The sequence below is a fragment of the Paramisgurnus dabryanus genome, chromosome 22 (assembly GCF_030506205.2).
Source record: "Paramisgurnus dabryanus chromosome 22, PD_genome_1.1, whole genome shotgun sequence".
NCBI lineage: Eukaryota > Metazoa > Chordata > Actinopteri > Cypriniformes > Cobitidae > Paramisgurnus > Paramisgurnus dabryanus.
The window spans coordinates 18,015,090-18,036,067 of record NC_133358.1 but is presented as its reverse complement, the minus strand read 5'-3'; the positions used below and the strand labels follow the sequence as shown (position 1 = coordinate 18,036,067).

General features: G+C 37.2%; 1 protein-coding gene across 2 annotated transcripts in view; it reads right to left on the bottom strand.

Moving 5' to 3' along the window:
• sema5a (sema domain, seven thrombospondin repeats (type 1 and type 1-like), transmembrane domain (TM) and short cytoplasmic domain, (semaphorin) 5A) overlaps positions 1-20,978 on the bottom strand; it is a 205,846-nt gene that overhangs the window by 115,883 nt on the left and 68,985 nt on the right. For both annotated transcript variants that reach the window (XM_073813106.1, XM_073813107.1), the window contains exon 2: positions 3,543-3,762. In XM_073813106.1, coding sequence (XP_073669207.1) covers positions 3,543-3,699 — 157 coding nt within the window. In that variant the 5' untranslated portion in view covers positions 3,700-3,762. The remainder of the gene's footprint in view (positions 1-3,542; positions 3,763-20,978) is intronic.

Here is a 20,978-nt window from a genome sequence, read left to right as displayed (position 1 = left end):
GAACTGGAGTGATTTTGTAACAAGATTTGATAATTGCATTCTGTGCGTTAGTTTGAGAGTTTCAGACCAGATGACAGAACCTAATGCATTGGTGCTTCAGTGGCGCCCAGGGATTTCTTTTTTCGAGGGCGCACGATGAGAAGCTTGTCACAACATGTATTTAGCCCGTCATGTGTGTGGCTTGTCATGTCAAAATATGCGTTTGCCGCATCATGTTAACCTATGTGCATCACACGATCATCATGTCAAAATACCAGCATGCTGCAGACGCTTCGAAAGGGTTTATGATAAAAGAGACGCTTACGTTTGCCAGATCTCATGTGTTATCAGAGTTTAGTAGTGTTAAGTTAGTGTCTTGCAAGTATTTTGTAAACGTGAGCGTCTCTTTTGTCATAAACCCTTTCGATGTGTTTGCGACAGGCAAGTATTTACTTCATGCATTTGGAAGAAACTATAATCCAAAATGAAATTTCGTTTATCTGTAATTGGGTTCAACTGTGGGAGGGGTGAATATTTTTTTAACTCATCCGTTTAAATCATATTAAGCCTTAAAGTTGTGCATAATTAGGGGCGTGGCCTGGCCACTTGAGTGACAGGTAAACTGCTTCTGCTGTCACTAAAGTCGAGCTAGGTCAGCATGTGTGAGTGACGAGCGGTGACCCGCTGCCAAGATGATGATGGCAGACACTGCCAATTTTTTTCTTTTAAAAATGCTCTTCCATTGAGTTTGTATTGTTAATACACTATTAATACAAATAACTATAAACTATAAATACATTTTCAGACAATAAAACAAATAAAAAAAAAACTTGTGGAATGTATGAAAATGTCCCAGTGGCAACAGCTGTATAAAAAGTAACTGTACTATATGAAGACTGTTTGTCCTTATGGTTGGGCTTTGCAATGGACATCAATGTCTTACACATACATAGCATTATCTCAACTCCAGATGAAAAGTGGGGACATGAAGGCAGTAGGAATTTAAAATTTATTTTACATGTCTTAACAGAGTAGTTTAACCAATGCATACAAGAAAACCCAAATAGGCGTGCATCAAATCAACTGATCACAGTGCTGATGTGTGCAGGTATAAATAGCATTTTTAAAGGAACACACCACATTTTTTCAATATTTTACTATGTTCTTACATGATCTTAGATGAATTAATACATAACTATCATTTTTCAATGCGTGCACTTTTAATCTTTGTACAGTGCGTTGTGAATGTGTTAGCATTTAGCCTAGCCCCATACATTACTATGGCTCCAAACAGGGATAAATTTAGAAGCCACCAAACACTTTCATGTTTTCGCTTTTTAAAGACCATTATATGAGTAGTTACACGAGTAAGTATGGTGGCACAAAATAAAACTTTTGTTTGGAGTAGTGCTGGGCAAAGATTAATCGCGATTAATCGCATACAAAATAAAAGTGATTTTTTGCATAATATATGTGTGTGTACTGTGTCTAATTATTGTGTATATTTAACCACACACACACATTCATATATTCATTTCAGAATTGTTTTACTTATATAATTTTTTTAAATTTATTTTTAATATAGAATATATAAAAATATCAATAAATATATATAAACATGTAAATGTTTCTTTAATACATACATGAATGTGTGTGTATTTATTTATACATAATAATTACACACAGCACATACTCATATATTATGCCAAAAATCACTTTTATTTTGTATGCGATTAATCGCGATTAATCTTTGCCCAGCACTAGTTTGGAGCCATAGGAATGAATGGGGCTAGGCTAAATGCTAACACATTTAAGAAGCACTTTACAAAGATTAATAATTCATGCATTGAAAAAAGATAGGTATGTATTAATTCATCTAAGTTGAGGTAAGAACATAGTAAAATATTTTCCTTTAATATCGTACCCAATGAGCTGCATAGGTTTGTAAAGAAAAGATATCAGAAGGTGTGAGTGTTTGTCTATGTGTGGCAGACCTTCAAGTCACTGCATGCATACCATTAACACTACCCTCACTGGGTAGTGTAAATATATGATAAATGTGGTGCTAATTAAAAGGTTTGTGTTAAAACATTTTGCCTTTTACCTTATGAGCCAACAATAAACACAGTACAATAAGGCTACATTTACAATTTTGCAAACTCTACAAAGTTTTCTTACAAGAATAAATAATAAGATTGTTAAAGACTTGTCAACTTAGTGGATTTGAATTGTCCCATGTCAATAATGTTTCTTGTTTTAACAAAGATTATTGGATATAATAAGATTTATCACCGCTATTACTATGATGAATAGGGGAAAATGCAACACTCAATATGGCCATTCTGGTGATGGAAGTCCCGCCTTCCAGTTAAAAGAACCAATCATCAATCAATAAAGACTGACAATCCCCAGGGGGACGGGCAAACCAGTGCACATGCGAAATAGCTTAAACAATGTCGAAAAATCAGCCCCCCCCATTTGAGCTTAAGAAAAAAAAAGCTTAGGTACATTTAATAATGATATCTGTATATTCCCCATTCAAGTAGATAGGACTTTAGTCTTGCATGACTAAGATAACTGCTTGGAGGCTTTGCAAACATGGCTGTCTAGTGGTGTGTCCTCCCTAAAGAGGACACAAAATCCTAAAAGTGTAAATATGCTTAAATGCATTTATAGTGTTCATGTAGCTCAATGGCTAAAGCATGCATTAGAAGAACAATGCTCATGGGTTTGTTTCCAATGAAAATACATACTGATAAAATGTGTAGCTTGACTGTTATTTAAAACCCAGAATTGGTTCAAAAAGGGACAAGCCTAGTTATTGGGTTAAATTAACCCGGAAAATGTTTATATTTGACCCAACATTATGTTAAAACAACCCAGAATAAGTTCAATTACAACCCAATGGGCTAGGGTTGTCCCTTTTTGCCCCTAATGGTGGGTTGAATATAACCCAGCATTTTTTTTTGTGTACCTCCTGTTTCAAAGCATAGACCTGTGTTTGGCACATGAACATGGACTCTGTCACTCCATTTTAAAAATCAATGACTTAATTAGCTACAAGTCCGTGTTACTATTCACTGGACCACGATTATGGACAGCTTAATTCTCCTTGAGTTTAGTTACAGTCGAACTTGATCACTTGGCAAAAACAATTACCTTGCCATTCCACTCCATTAGCCCTGACAGAACCCCTTTGGCTTTGACATACAGCTGCACAATTGCTTATTGAAATCCGCCTCCTAAATTTACATCGATTACAATGCACATTCTCCAGGCAAGGGAGTTTCGTCATTTAAGCTACGGGGAAGGTGACTGAGTTTATCAGTGCAATTGCACCTCTTTGATTTTGTGCCAAAAACAATATTCAGCAGAAATATATAGCTGTTGTCATTCAAAAAACTATAATGGCCTATTCACACAGTGTCAGACAAATATCAATTACATGATGTGCGTTACCCAGTTTAAAAGCTGGCGTTGCTGACTTAAAGCTCTTGGGCAGTTTGGTCTGTGCTAACAAATTTGCATAAGAGAGAGAGAGAGAGAGAGAGAGAGATGCTGACCTGTGTGTGAGATGAGTGGGTGTTCCGCTTTGTGGCAGGGGGACTCAGGGGCCCGTGTGGCCCCCCGGCAGGGCACTCCTCTGGGGAACAGCAGCAGAAGGCTGTGGACCAGGACGAGGCAGCGGGCCAGGGGTGTTCCCTCTGCAGGGGGAGCCATGGGGGTCCGGGACTCTGCTCAATACTGTAGGGGCATAGGGCACTGGGTATCTGTCACTGGACACTACAAGGGGAGAGAAAGTGAGAGAGAATGACTGAATGAGTATGACAAGGTTTGTAGATTTCAGTGGTGGCACTGTATTTAACTTCAAAACCAAAAATGCTGGGTAATTTCAACCTATGATTGGGTAAAATATGGACCAACCCAAAAAAAAGTGTTGGGAAAAAGTGACCTAGACAGAGAATATTCATATTTGACACAGATATGGGTTTAGGGCTGTCAAAAGATTAATCGCGATTAATCGCATACAAAATAAAAGTTTGTGTGCACTGTGTTTAATTATTTTGTATATACTAATACACACACATGCATGTATGTAATTAAGAAACATTATTTTATATTTATTTATTTAGATTTTTATATATTTTATTTTATATATATAAATTAAAAAATATATACATAAATAACATGTTTCTTAAATGTCTTAAATGTATGTGTGTGTTTATATGTACACATAATAATTACACACAATACACACGCAAATATATTATGCAAACACAAACTTTTATTTTGTATGCGATTAACAGAGGTGGGAGTAAGTCACACATGTGCAAGTCACAAGTAAGTCTCAAGTCTTAACCTTCAAGTCTCAAGCAAGTCCGAGTCATTTTTTGTGAGAGTCGAGTCAAGTCAAGTCAAGTCACTGCTTTATGTCAAGCAATTCAAGTCAAGTTGTAGCTTGAGTCAAGCAAGTCACTGACAAGTCATACAGATGTTTGATGATTTAACTACATGTATATATTAAACAAAGTTAAATCTACAGTAATTATGGACTATGAGAGTTTTATTTGCAACAAAAAAATATTAAAAGGTGCACGCCTGCAACGACTGTATAATGGCTGAATATTCTAAAATAAGCAATAAAAACCTTTATTAAATAAAAGTGTCAATTTATCAGAAAAATTTTTTTTCTTGTCACTGTTTTAGTACTATAAGTTATGTTTTATGTTAATATTATTCTGTTTATGTTGCGTATATTTCTAAGGTTGATTAATTTGATATACTGTTAAATAGTTAAATCTACATCAAAGTGTCATATATTTTTTTAAATAAATTGATATTTTTCTGATTCCATATTTATTTGAATAAGTCAGAAACGTCTCCGCTGTGTCCTGCTGACAGGCGCGTTGGGCACGTGCAGCAGGTGACGCCAATTATGGGTCCTCCGAAGGTTAGACAGTGTCCATTATCTCTTCGCGAACTTCTCAGGCTGCCACCTTGAAAGACAGAGTGCTCAACTTTCAAGGTCTAATGCTTAGAAGGTCGCAGCCCTTGAATTGGGACACAGCTACTGTTACACATGCATTTTCTCTTTTAGCGGTTTACTTTCTCTTAAGACCTAAATGGCCATATTTATGAGGATACTTGCAAAGGTGGGAATTTTGATGCATATGTGTATATAGGGCCAATAAGCGGCAAAAAATACTCACGAGCTTAATGAGCAGCGGATGCGCGACTTGCACGCTCCTTTCACACAGAAACAGCGTGCGGTGCTTAAATATGTGAACAAATGTTAAGTTTTAATGCATGCGCACAGCAAGTGACGTAGGCGCTTAATCTCGATAGAGACTATAGTCCAAAATCTCTGCTGGTTGACACATTTCTACCAGCTTATCATACCTACCGGTAGAATACATACATTTTTTTCTCAATAACATTTGAGTGCCTTGGATTATTGGATTATTTTTATCGACTTTTAACATGGCTAAGACGTTAGCTGAAAACAATTGAACAGACTTTGTTACTTACAGTGTTTTGTGTGATTTGTAGTGTCGAATGAAATTCGATGTGGTGCTGGTTGTATCGGATATATTGCGCGCTCTCCCTCTGCTTGCCTGCTGCGTCACGTGGTTAGATTACGCTCTTGCGTGCATTCAAAACAGATTTTTTCGGTAAAAAAACAAGTTATTTCGAGTCATTTAACTCAAGTCCGAGTCAAGTCTCGAGTCATGAATGTCAAGTCAAAGTCAAGTCGAGTCTTTTTTTAATATTTGTCAAGCAAGTCTCAAGTCTCAAATTTGCGACTTAAGTCTGACTCGAGTCAAGTCATATGACTCGAGTCCCCCATCTCTGGCGATTAATCCCGATTAATCTTTTGACAAAACACAAAAACAAAGAACAGGGTTCCTACAGGTTTCTTCAAGTTAAATTCAAGTCTTTTTAAGACCTTTTTAAGACCATTTATATAAAAAATTAATACCCATTTCACGTCCCTACCAGCAAAGAAAAACTAAAATACTTAAACTTGTGTTCATTTATTTTTCCGATGTGAAATGGGTAAAAAGATTATAAGCCAAGCAAGTGTGAAAATTTTTTTTCAGTAGGCCACAAGAAAGTTTGCCAAACAATGTTAAGTTGTTAAGGAATTTCTGAGATTTTCTTTGATTTTTCCCGCTTCTCCTTTGCCTGTTGCTGTGTTGTGTTGCAGTCTATGATTGTGGTGATCTTCATTTACTGAAGGTATCACGTGTTCGCAGTATTTTGTACTGTGACCCGGGACTGTGTTGCGTTCTCAATTATTGGATCCGCCACTCTTTATTTATACTACTTTATTAAACAAACAGAGATGCAAACACATGTATGTTCAAAAAAGAGAAAGGTAATCTAAGCCCTCACACCCAGGCAAATATCCAGATACTTAGGCTACATTGCCACAGACCCCTGCCATCCCTACCAACCTAGGTATATAGAGAAAAATGAAATTCGAAAATCAAAAGACGCCGACATTAATTTGGAATATTCAATTTCATTTTTTATGTTAAACCAAAACTCTTATTGAACTATCTAGCACTTCTTCTTGCTTTACTCCTTCTTCCTCTTCTTCCTGGCCACCTCCTGCAACATATCCAGGGCCTTCCATCTGGCTGCATTCATTTATATTAATTTCACATTATATTTCATAAATCCAACCATAAATGAACAAAGCTGACAATGTTTGTCAAAGCATCACAAAACACTTTACTGTTTTTGCACTGACATATGAAGCAATACTTGTGTAGATGACCCCTTTTATCAAGCTCTTTTGAATACAATAATATGTATAGTATATTAATGATAGAAAGTGCAGGTCTAGAGATTATAAATGTAATCGGTGTGTTATGGTTTATGTAGTTTTCTTTCCTTTTTTAGATAGAGCAGAAGCAGTAAAAGTGCCTCTTTTATGTACCAAGAGCTCCTGAAAACCACAACAAATTCCTTGTGTGCTTGTGCACACCTGGCAAATAAAACTCATTCTGATTCTGATTCTGTATTAATTCCTCTCTTGCAGATTAAAAGAGCTTAATCCACTTATTATTTTAGATTCAAAAGTCTACTTGCTGTCCCAGTGACTGGTGACTTTATATTAGAGCTTTGCGTTTTTTATATCTAGAGTCAGCTTGAGCTTTGCTCGTGCAATGGGCTTAATTAACATTCACATTGCTTTTTTGCTACCATCTTTGTGATCTTTGAGCAAACTTTTTAGATATAAAAAGATGGTTCATTAATAAGAATATTATTAAACAAAGGGACGGAGAAAGAAAGTGCAGCTCGTGGTCGTGACTTTCAAACCAAGCCAGTTGTTATCGCAATAGAAACGGAGGCACGCAGCTTGAAACTGCACGTGAACATTAGCGCTGACTGACTCTGATCACGGCCGTTTTCCTATCGACTCGGGTTTTACACATAATGTTAATCGGACCCGGTCCTCCGTGAAAACCTCTATGCATACAACTCTGCTCAAGTTCAGAAACATGTTACGCTGAACTCGCTTCATGTCGCACCCAATTCATCGAGAAACAGAGAGCATGTGAACGTACAGCAGACTCATCGGGAGAGACACGATGTGCTCGCAACCAAAATGCCATTAATAATAAAAAGGGCGCAGGCGCTGAAAAGCGATGTGTTTGCATCCCTGATTTAATCAAAATGTGGTTGACAAAGAAACTTTTAAGGAAAAATACAATATGGAGAAGTTACATACAGCACAATTTTTAAGACCCAGACATCAAAATTTAAGACTTTTTTAAGTCTTTTTAAGGTATTATTTCCAAATTCATAAATTCAATGCTTTTAAGGCTTTTTAAGACCCCGCGGGAACCCTGAAAGAAAGACTGTTAAGCAGCTTTTACGAGTATTGACAAAGACGGCATAGAGTAAGGGCAAGGCAATTAATACAATACTAACAAAATATATACACAAAATATAGATTTTAACCCAACAATTGGGTTTGTAAATATTTGACCCAACCTTGGGTTGAAATATCCCAGCATAATTTTTTAAGAGTAAATTCATTATACAGCAGTATTACGTGTTATGTTATGCTTGAAAAGATACAAAATGAGCAAGTATGTGTAAAATGATTGATATTCATTCACATGAAAAGAGTGACATGCATATAAGTCAACAAGCTATTAAAAGAGATCACACAGCCACATACCAGACAAATATAAATGCAATTGGAAATCTTAGCTCCAAATACCATACCCATGTCTGTCATGTGACTTCAGTAATTGCTTATGTCCTATAGTATGCATGTACATTGATAACATATCGTTATTGAGGTAAGCAAGAGGTTTTTATTATTGTTTCCACCCAGAATTTTTTTTCATGTTATGAAAGGAGTGAAGGGCGAGAGGGGTCACCATACAGAATAAGACATGAGTAAATGAGTGTCAAGCGCAGCGTGTAGCCCGATAAAGAAAATGCAGCTGTTGAGGTCTTCACATTTTCTCATCTTTGACCTTTCTTCCATGAATCAGCACAGATGCGGTCCTCTTGCACTTCTGAAATGGCATACACCATCAGAGAGCATACCGCAAGCGCCCTTCACACTGCATTCACATGTAGTAAAACTCCAGTGAAGCTTTGCTCTCATGAGATACTTAAATTGTGGTTATAGATTAAGTTTATAATGGCCTGATGCGCATGAACTCTTCAGCATCTGATTGCAGGTCTACCTGATGGATTTTTAAGCACGATCTCACCATGTTCATGCCAAGCACCTGTATCACTGGTTTACTAGAGCCTGTCAATCGCAATATCTCTCTATCTTGTTCTTTCTTAGGATAGCCACTCAACAGTATGAGAGATAGAATTGAGTCAGGGTCTAAAAGGCCGGTACAGAACTCGATTACGCCTAAGTTGCCCTCATCAGCAGATACCACAGGGACTTTCAGTAAATGACAGCGCTGGTTTGAATTGCCTGATGGTGCTGATGCTTTTGGAGATGCACGTCTGTAGGCCGGATCATGCATTAGTCTCGCTGAATTTATGTGTAGCGTTTTGTTAGCACATGGCGGGCATGGAATAGAGTCAAAACCCACTTACTGTCTTTCTACACCTGTAAACCCCCATGCAAATATTAATGCAAAATAAATATCAAATTTCCAAAAATGACTGGTATCACTTTACAATAAGGTTGTACTTGTTAACATTAGATAATGCATTAGTTAACAAACTAACACTGAACAATACTTCTGCAGCATTTATACATCTTAGTTTATGATTATTTCAGAACTTACTAATAGATTTTGTAAATTAAAATTTGTAACTAGGGCTGTCAAGTGATTAATCACAATTTTTTTTTTGCATTTATTATGCAATTATAATGTATAAATGAAAAAATCATGTATACAGTACTCTGCAAAAGTCCTTAGGCCATCATGCTACCATTAGATTTGTTGTTTTTGCAATTGTATAGTGATCATACATAATTAATTATCAGTCTCTTTATTAGAATACAACCAGACAAAAACAGGAAATGTGTATGTAGTATTAAAAACAGTATAAAAGTATAAGCTGACGTGTCAAATATTTAGGGTAAACTCCACTTCCACTTGAGCAATAGCAGGAAACTGCAGGATCTCTTAAACCTAAATGAAATTAAATCCTAATTTCTAATTCTAATCGAATGACTTCAGGACTTCAGTCTCCTCAAAAAATGGATTTTGTGCCAAGCGAGGTCACACTAAATACTGACTGATGCCTGAAGAAGACTTTTAGTTCTAAAATTGTTTTGTTCTTAATTTTGTGTACATATTTCCTGTATTTTCTGTTTGTGAAAAAAATGAATAATAAATATGGCTGGACATTAAAACTTTGCTAAAACAACAAAGCTGGTGATGGTGGCCTAATGCTACGTACACACCAAACACGGGGCATTGCGTTCCTCGCTCTAGATTACTCGCGGGATTTAACTTCGTTTCATGCGGATTTTTCGCTCGAGTTGAATATTTTCAACTTGGGCGAAGACGCGTTTGAGGTGAATAGCGCGTGTTTTCGGAGAAAACGTGCCACCCATTCGCGTCATTCAAAAATAAATATGGATGGACATTAAAACTTTGCTAAAACAACAAAGCTGGTGATGGTGGCCTAATGCTACGTACACACCAAACGCGGAGCATCGCATTCCTCGCTCTAGATTACTCGCGGGATTTAACTTCGTTTCATGCGAATTTTTTCGCTCGAGTTGAATATTTTCAACTTGGGCGAAGACAAGTTTGAGGCGAATAGCACGTGTTTTCGGGAAAAACGTGCCACCCATTCGCGTCATTGAAAAATAAATATGGATGGACATTAAAACTTTGCTAAAACAACAAAGCTGGTGATGGTGGCCTAATGCTACGTACACACCAAACGCGGAGCATCGCATTCCTCGCTCTAGATTACTTGCGTGATTTAACGTCGTTTCATACGAATTTTTCGCTCGAGTTGAATATTTTTAACTTGGGCAAAGACACGCTTGAGGCGACATATAATAAATCGCAATTAATTGCATACAAAATACATTTTTTTGGCATAATATATGTGTGTGCACTGTGTGTAATTATTTTGTATATATAAATACACACACATGCATGTATGTATTTGAGAAACATTTACATTTATATATACTGTATATATTTATTTAGATTTTGATTTATTTTATTTTATCTATAAATTTTAAAATATATACATAAATAGCATGTTTCTTAAATTTCTTAAATGTATGTGTGTGTTCCTAGATACATAATAATTACACACAATACAAGGGCAAATATATTATGCAAACACAAACATTTATTTTGTATTCGATTAATCACGATTAATCTTTTGAGACCCCTAATATATAAACATATAATGTTTTTTTTATCACAGAAATCATTTCAGGGACATGAAATATTAAATTGTGATTTTCAAAAAAAAAACTTGCTCAAATGTTTTCAGTGTATGTATCAGTTCTTTTTGAACATTTCCATCTCATTTTAACAAAACCATGATAATATTGAAACCGTGATAACTGGTCACTATAATCATGATATGAAATTTTCATACCGTCCTATAAATTAAGTCAACACAAACTTTTATTTTGTATGCGATTAATCCCAATGCATCGCTTGACAGCCCTAGATTAACTGTTAACATCATGCACCAACATGAAAAATTGTGTTAGCTTTAACTAATATATAAAAAAAGATTAATAAAAACTAAAAAACTTTTTCGGCCATTGTTAATTTATGTTAGTTAATGTATTTACTAATGTTAATAAATACAACCTTCTTGTTTACCAAAAAGTACATTTAGTCATGTACTGTCTGAATATTTACAAACTAAAGTTAAAAGTTGAAAGTAACCAATGGGACTATTTTCAGGCACTGCGTAATATCACTACGCCTGCTGCAGCCATGTTACAGCAGCAAAGTCCTTGATTATTACTCCAGTTTGAGAGTATAGTTCCTAGCCATATCTGCCTAGAAAATCGCAACTTTTAATTTTCCGTCAGTCTTGGTACACGATGTAACTACAGAAGAGTCAAGTTTTAAATAGGAAAAATATCGAAACTCTTTGGTTATTTTTTACCGTGATGCTAATGGTCTAAACAGATTTAATGGATTGTGCTAAGCTATGCTAAAAGTGCTAGCGCCAGACCCGGAGATCATCTTTATGGATTCCAAAACAGTAAGAATCAAATGTTTCACTCTAGGGGAGCTGGAAAATGTGCATATTTTTTTTAAGTGGAATGTCCCTTTAATATACTATTTTGAAAAAAGAAAAGAAAAATGTGCCTTTATATAGTTGATCCAAACCTATATGCTGTTATTTTAACAAGCACAGTTAAAAAAGCATGTAAGGTTGAAACAACAGCTAGAGTACAGTAAGTAAATAGGGACCCTTTTTTAAAATTAAATAGTAGTTATCCATAAAACATTTTGTATCGTAGCTAGAGCTCTAAACACGTATCTCTTAGCATTGTTTTGTGTTAACTGATATGTTTCTGGTCTCATGAGAGTCAGCTGTTGTCTAACAGGCCTCAGGAAATATAAGCTGGCCTAACACATTGAGTTGTTGTGCTCACGTGGACCACGCATTTTCGAATCTGGCTTGCATTTAGTGATTTCCTGAAATTCATATCTACCAAATTAAGGATATACCCCCCCCCCAAGCTTAACCAATTATCACAAGAACAACAGAGTGTCTGGTCATTAGTGTTTCATACAAACAGAGGACACAAGCCGGGAGTTTTCATTTAATCATAGTTGCACATATGACTAAATGAAATATTGCTGCTATGGTTCGGTGTCTGTCAAAGAGGAAATAATGATGTATATGACAGTGATGAAGCATTTTAACAGTACTACAGGCTACATGCAGAAACCCATTGCCACCCAATTTCTCTCTCTCTCAATGCATACAGTGCAGACTGAGTGGCTTCTTCCTGCCTCAGCCTGTTAAACTGTCCTCTCCTAATATAGGAAAAGTAATGGGCGAGTACATTGGTCAATATGATCTAATTATTTCGGCAATAACATCAGATCCATCCCATATTACATTCTCCCACTGCAGTCTTTACATTAGTAAAATATTGAAAAAACATTCAGCGTTGAACTGCGCTCTATAGCAATATACCGTATAAATAATTCTGCTTATGTCGGGATGCATATACAAACCAGAAAATATGGTCATAGCTAAAAAGAAAACAGGACGAGATATTTCAAAACGCTTTAAAGGCCGGTCAACAAAACAATGTTAAGGTCATTTAGCAATACAGCTGTCGTATAAGAGCTCATCTAATACACTTGAAATGAAACTGTATGGTACTACAGCCCATGTATTTTATCTGCTTGTGTCAAATCCTTCCAAGTTTGCACAGACAGCTTTCAAAACCTCATACTGAGGATACATCTTCCTCTTTCATACCAGATAAGACACATGCTGTAAAACCCCAGACTTCATCCAGAGAAAAACCAATAACGGTACGAGATGAGGAAGGTAGGTTTACCAGAGATTGACAGGAAAGAAACACAAACCAGCGCAGACAGTCACAGAGAGCGTTTTTGTTTCCTGTAGATCAATTTCAGTCCTTCCAGTCTCTGCTTTTAACTCTGCTGTTCTTGATGTCTCCACTAATATGGATATTTCCACCAAAACCCTTGAGGCAAGTGGACTGAGAAAGCATTAGCAACATCTGGTCAAGTCCAGAGAACAAAAAGCACAGGTTGTCTGGTTCAGGAAGACTCCAGGCATTAATACACATAATGCATAATTAAAGGACATGTTTATATAAGCTCTGGAGGACTGAATAAGGCTCGGTTGTGCTGTCTGAATCATTGTTCTCCAACTGCAAAAATATCTCAATTGGCCCAGCAGTGTTAGGATTTTCATTATCACACTGGTTGATGTGGCTTGTACCACTACTGTAAAAAAAATTCAGCAAAAAGTTTTGACCTGTGATACGTTGATATAACTTAGAAAAACAACTTAATTTGTTACATAAATATATGTCTATTTGCCAAAAAACAAATTTTTTACAGTGGACATCCAGACAAGTTACTTATTACTAAGAATGTACTCATGTAGCCAGACTTTGGTCTAAAAGCATGTTTCACATCGCCTATTTTTGCCATGAACCATCGATTCAGACAGAAAGGGGCCATACTACCAGCATGACCAACCACAGGTTTGCTTTTTTTATACGCTGTACATACTATAGGGGAGAATAGGCTTATGCCCCGTTTACACAAAGGAAAGACGCATATATATACCTGCAGTTTGGGCTCTCATTATCATGAAAACCCCGTTTTTTTTCACAGAAAAAGATTATTTCTAAAACCTCCGGCCAAAGCGGAGATGTCTGATAACCCCGGATATATGTTGACATGTCAGCTGGGAGAAACGAGGTTTTAGGTTCTGAAACGTCACATTATGCGCCAGAAAATGCTTAACGTCATGTGAGCGCCCTATGAAAGGAACAGGAAGTCTCTCGTGTTATTCGTTGGTGTCGATTCTGAGGATTTTGATTGGCTTGCATGGCTGTATTCCTATCACTACACTGCCGCCCATAGGTTTGGCATAGTTATAATGACACTCAACGGCGTATTTATGCGGGTTGTTATTATTGAAAACGGAGACGGGGAAATATTTGTTTCTCTAAATACCCGGCTATGTGTAAAAGTTGTCACATAAATCATACAGTTAATGTATATATATATATATGTACATTTACTATAATTTTACACAGAATATAAAATAAACCTACCTGAGCCCACCCCCAATCATATATACATATGCACCTACATATAAACAGTTTCATTGGGTGCATCTGTGTTGTTGCCCTTACGAAAGCCGTTTGTTTATGTTGTTACTACAGTATACACATATATTAATATATCTATATATATGGCTGAGGTATGATCATGATACCCAGAAAATGTTTGGTGACATTTTTTAAACTAACAGAGAAAAAAAGGGTTTCAGTGTTGAAAAGGGAGTTAATCAAAAAAAAATTTTTTAGAAAATGTTGTGAATGCAAACTGTGTGATGTTAAAGAATGGAAGGAGTTAAAATAAAGTTCAACACAGCCTGGGAACAGCTGGCATTTCACAAAGTTTACCTTTCAGATATTACTTAAGAAGACTTGATATGTGCAATCCATACAAAACTGAACTTTGGTTTGACTAGTTATCACAGTCTTTTGTATTTAAACCATATTCAAAAATTCACTATGGTCTCACCATAATAACCATGGTATCTTTAGTAAAACTATGGTTATTCAAATGGTAATAGGTCAAAAAACATGGTCACCTCACTTTTACTATAATAAATTCAGATAGATTTTTAAAGTGATTATAAAAGTGAAGTTCATTCTTACGTGGCACTTGCTGCATGTTTTGTCTTATAAAAACCAGTGGCTCCTGTTTTTGTCTGGTGCAATGTGATAATTAATATCACTCAGTATTTAAATATATAAAATCACTGGACACAATAAAATTAACTATAACCGATTATAATAGTGAACTTTTTTGTGAAATCCACACTGAAATCTTATAAGCGAATCATTTATGACATTAAAGTGCACCCATTTCATTGCTAAAAAACAACGTTATTTTGTGTATTTGGTATAATACAATGTGTTCGCATTGTTTATGGTTAAAACACATTATTGTCCACATACTGTACATTTCTGTAGCTCCAGATTTTACTCTCTTACGCCGCATTCACACGGGGCGTAAACGTTGATGCTTCCCATTCACTTTTAATGGGTGACGTCAAGCGTTGGCGAACTGAATTCCGTTGCTCGCGGCAGAAGTTGAACATTTCTCAACTTTTCAAGCGGCAACGCGTGCGTCAGCCAATCATATCGCCTTATGCAAATAACCTAGGCAGAGCCATCCAATTACGTTTATGGAAGACCGGAGCTTGTGTTGCGGCCACAGTGATTGGCTGTTGGCCACGCTTCAGACAAGCCTTCCATTAAGCGTTAACGCTTACGCCCCGTGTGAATGTACGGTTACTGAAATGCACAGATTTTGTACAAAACTCATTGAATTTGAAAAGCGCTGTGTCCCTGATTGGCCAGCTAATCTGTACGTCGTGATTGGCCTGAATTACCCCTGACATCGGCCGGAAATGTGACGCTCCTTACCATGTTTGAAAGATTCGCTCACAATGCAATGCAAACAGGAGTTAACTTATAGGCTGTGAGTCCGAAGCGGGAGGAATTATGATAATGTCGTTCTTGTCTACATCACCAATTCCAGGAAGTAAACTGTTGCCTACAATCCGTGTTTTTGTTGTAGTCCAAGAAAAGAGATTTACGTTGGAGACGATAATTTGCGCCATTGTTTACTTTAGGGTTTGTACCTTTTGCATATCGTTAACATGTACTAATACACACTTACACACCAAAGGAAATGTAAAATTGTGAATCAGATAATTGGTGCTCTTTAAAGGCGCAGTGTGTAGATTCTGGCGGCATCTAGTGGTACATTTGCGAAATGCACCCCTCCCTTTCGGAGCACATAGAGAAGCTTCGGTAGCTGTCACAGAAAAACATGTCATCGTCTGAGACAATGTAGAGGCAAAAGCCTCTGTATAACAGTTTGTCCTTTAAGGCTACTGTAGAAACATAATGGTGCAAAATGGCGGCTTCTATGTAAGGGGACCCACAGTGTATGTAGATAAAAACAGCTTATTCTAAGGTGATAAAAACAATAAAGTTCATTATATAAGGTATTTTTACACCATAGTTATTTATATTTTATTGCATTGCTGTCAAAATAAAACTTTTAAAATTTACACACTGCACCTTTAAGTCATCAAAGATTTGATTTTATATTTATTTCAATCTTTGACATGGTCTTACTCAGTCAATATTAAAGATAAGAAGGCTATATTTTCACATAATGTTCTTTACATTATTATGCGGAAAATAGTAAAACAACAACAACAAAAAAGATTTAAGCCGTGTTTTCATGTTTTTCACGTGGGTGACAATCACTGAAATGTGACAACTATTCCTGGTTTCCTATAATAGTGTAACCCTAAGAACAACACAGAACATAGTGTGCTCAAGGACATCCTGCTACTTTATCACAGAAAACACAATTTTGAATATTTTGTATATTTTATTTCAATCACCTCACAAATTTCCAATTCCAGTGAATGTTTCTTCACTGGTGACACTTATTGTAGCTAATTTTTCAAACAAAACTTGTCAAGATCACATTGTTTCGAAGTGAACTAATACATGTAGAACCGCCCTGACGCCTGAAAAACTGAATCCAAGACAGCCAATCAGATTGATCCTAGCAACTTTAAGAAACAGTTCATATATAGTTTGTGGTTAGATGGCATGCCATTTGAATACTATGCAAATAATGTGAATCAGGAGTGATTAAAAAGATAACTGAAATCTGTTTTGTATTTTAGAGAGTACCGGTATGCAAGTCAATACTGTCATAAATGTTTTCCGAGCCAGGCAGTATACTACAACAAATACAAACATTTCCATTTAATACTTTGTGTTCCCATTTTCCCACTATTGAATCCCACTTTGATGTTTCCTTACAACTCTGAACCGTCACCAGAGGCAAGACTGAGCATCAAAAAAGCATAAAAGTGAAGTGATTCGAAGCTTTGAGCAAATAACTAACACAAAACAGTTCACTATGTCAGTCTGTAAACATTAACTGTTTCTCAAGGCGAAACTGAAATTTTCCGCTAACAGCCTCCTTATCATCTACAGATATTTTTCTCAGCCAGACAGAACCATTTCCATCTCAAATCTAATGCTGTTTTCAGGTCCAACGCTCTCTCAAACGGTTAACCCAATACCATTCGAATAGACTGCTCATCTGAATGAACAACATCAGTCAACCGGACAGCCCGTCGCTGATCTTAAACTCTTAAATGCATATCTGTTTGCACAAGTTGATATTCATCAAAAAGAGAAGAAAATAAGAATACAAAACCTTCATTTCTCCCACGCTTTGCCAGCCAACCCAACTGGACAAAATTGATGGAGGGCTTGGCTTGAAGTGTATTAAACTTGTTTAGGTTAGGCAGCCACAATTGCAGGCTAGTTACGAAAACAATACTACTTAAAAGCTGACATTGAGGGTTATGTTCAGTGCAAAAGCTATGGAGCTGTTAAAGAGTAGTTTGGGCTGGATGGCCACAGACAAAGTCAGATTTAAATTTGGGACAGCAAACCCAGCAATTTCAAACCGTCACACCCTAACTATCCTAAGGTATCCGGGCTTTATTTTTAACCGTCTGTTTCTCTTCTAGCCTCTTTGATGAAACCAACGCTGACTATGCTTTGATATTTAACAGACTGACACATAGCTTTCCCGATGTTGAAAGGACGCTTTGGCACTATAGTTATGCGGCTCTGTCAAGTGTAGCCGGTAATCACTAAACGCAAGATCACGGGAGTGATCCGTCACGAAAGCACTTTCACAAAAGACCCTCAGGCTCTTAAACATTCAAAGTGCATTTGTTAAGGTGGGTTTAAACTTTATCTCAAAACAACAACAACTTTAGGTCACGGTTGATGTCCTTTGGAGTCACCACTGCACAGCTATTTCTGACCATTATCATCTATAATTTTATTCTTCAAACTTTAAAAATATATCAACACCCAAGATCCAGGTTCACCTGCTACGGACGGTTTATGTCCTCATGAAAGTACACAGAAAAAGGTACACAATGGTACCTTTCTGTAGCTGGGGTGGTACCGTCAAAGGTTAATTTTTGTACCTTTATGGGTAAACAACATTGAAATGTTGTACATTTGGGGGGGGGGCAATATTATACCCTAGGAACCTATTGTGTACCTTAAGGAACAATTTTGTACCAGTTAAATTTTAAAGATCCTTAAGGTACAGTAATGCTCTCAAAAAGGTACAACATTGTTTTATGGTAAGTATACCTGTAAAGGCACAAAACATACAGTTTTATACATTTTTCTCTGAAAATGTATCATTGTTGGGTTATGTCGTCATTTTGTGCTGCTGTTTCGCCCCAGATGAGACAACCTGATCTCACGAATTTCCGTGGTATAGTCACAGAATATTTTGCTAATTTATCCGTGTCATTGTCACGGATCTCCGCATTTTTCCGTGGCCGTACCACAGACTTTCTTTTCTGTGTCATTGTCACGGATTGGTTACTTATCTGCTTTTTCCTATTTTCAAACCATTGTCGCTTCAGTTTAGGGTTAGATTTACATAAAATGACATCCTTACCCAGTGGTGTAGTGGTGTCTGGAGAAGTGGGTATACTCTTAATTTATGCCCCAGTAGAAGTGGGTATACTCTTAATGTATGCCCCCAGTAGAAGTGGGTATACCCCCTGCCATCAAATAAAGAGGTGGGTATACTCCGTATACCTGCGTATACCCTGCACTACACCACTGTCCTTACCCAAACCCAACTCTAAAGCCGAAAGTATACTAGGGACGTCCGCGTATGCGCGCCGTCCGCATGACGTCATTTTCGTCATCAAGAGGGTCCGCGGCCGGCCGCGCGGACCGTCCGCGTGCAGCCCAAAATTTGAGACCGCGCGGACAGTGCGCGTACAGTCCGCGTACAACAGCGCATGCGCGTGAAAATATTTAGACAGTGCACTCCACTATAAACAATTATACAAAGGAAATAGACAGCATTTGCACACACACTATCGTTTTTCTTCTTTAACTTTTACTTCTTCCAAGAACAGAAAGCTCTGGAGCATGTTTGTTTGATTCCTGTTCTTTGTTGTCTTCTTGTTTGTTCTAAACTGTGTTTGCAATGGTGGATGAGTTACTTTTCTTCTCCTATCCTAATGTTTTAATGTACTGTAAATGTCGCCAAATCAGTGCTGCCCTGACAGCCAGTTAGACTAATAATTTGAATAAGAAATCATTTGTATTGCGTATAGTGTCGAACGCGGCCATCCGCGTGTAGCCGCGGGGAGTATACTCGAAAAGCTGCGCGGACGCGTGCGCGCGCGAGCCGGACGCGGACGCGGAAAAAAAGTATACCGCGGCCTTAAGGCTCTGTTTACACATACATGGTTATTTTAACTGAGAGATTTACCTTCGTTTGTGCCCCTCGTTTACACGCAAACGGAGAACTCGCCTCTGAAACCGATTGTTTCTAAGAACTCCGGCCAGAGTGGAGATTATTTTTGAAACCGGAGAGGTTGAAATGTCCGTTTATGAAAATAACCGCCCACGTGTAAACATAGCCTAACCCTCATGCCAGGCCACAATGGTTTAAAAATCTGAAGAAAAAAAAACTTGTAGAAACCAATACTTAAAGTGACATCCTAACGCAAACACCAAATCTAACCCTAAACCGAAGCGACAATGGTTTGAAAGTTGGAAAAAGAAGTTGAGTAACCAATCCGTGAAAATGACACGGAAAAGAAAGTCTGTGGTATGGCCACGGAAAAATGCAGAGATCGGTGACAAAGACAGATAAATTAGCAAAATATTCCGTGACTATACCACGGAAATTCGTCAGATCAGGTTGTCTCTTCTGGGGTGTAACAGCAGCACAAAATGATGACTTAACCCAAAATAATTTCTCACTTTGTGAGATCATGCTGGATGAGAAAATACTGTTATTGGGTGGGGTGCTTAATCTCTAAATTTGCTTTAACAGCACCCTATCCTTTAGTCACAGAAGCTAAATAACAATAATCATGCACATCTTTAAAATTATATGAACCTTTTGCTTCTTTTACCGGCATGTAATATAATCTCTTTAAAGTGATGCTACCTATAAGAACATTTTATTGCTCAATAGGTTTCCCTTCATAGCTCAAGAGATTTCAGACATTTCTCTGTTTGGTTCAACACACAGAAAGGTAACAGAAATCACAGACTTGTGCTAAAGTCTTCTGCTTGTCTGATTTTTCCCATGTGAAACAGACCATAGTAACATCATGTGTCTCTCCTCTAGAGTTTTATTCGATTTTGCGAAGATATCACACATACCAAACTACCAAAAGTCAATAAAGACCTACAATATTTACCTGAGCTACAGTATGCAAATAAGGCAAACTTAATAGCTGTAATGTGTGGGTCAACACTTCTATGTCTCATATTTGCCTATTTTTATTTTACCTACATGTAAGCAATTGTAGGAAAAACACAACATGAGGCTTCAATTAATATTTTAAAGAAATATAACTGCACTGTCAGAAAAAAAATGGTCCCAAGCTGTCATTGGGGCAGTACCAGGGCCGGAGTGGGACTCATTTACAGCTTATGAGTTTATGACTGACTATATTAAAATAATATCATTATCATATATCACCCACAAATTACGCGAGTGGGGCTTAATAAGTACTGGCAGTCTAGGGACAGCAACCTTCAACACCAGCCCCCGTAGCCAAAAAACAGACCGGCCCACCGGGAATTGTCCCGGTCCTCCCTATAGCCATTACGGGCCTGTGCAGGACCCTTTAAAAAGCTCCTAATATGTACCATT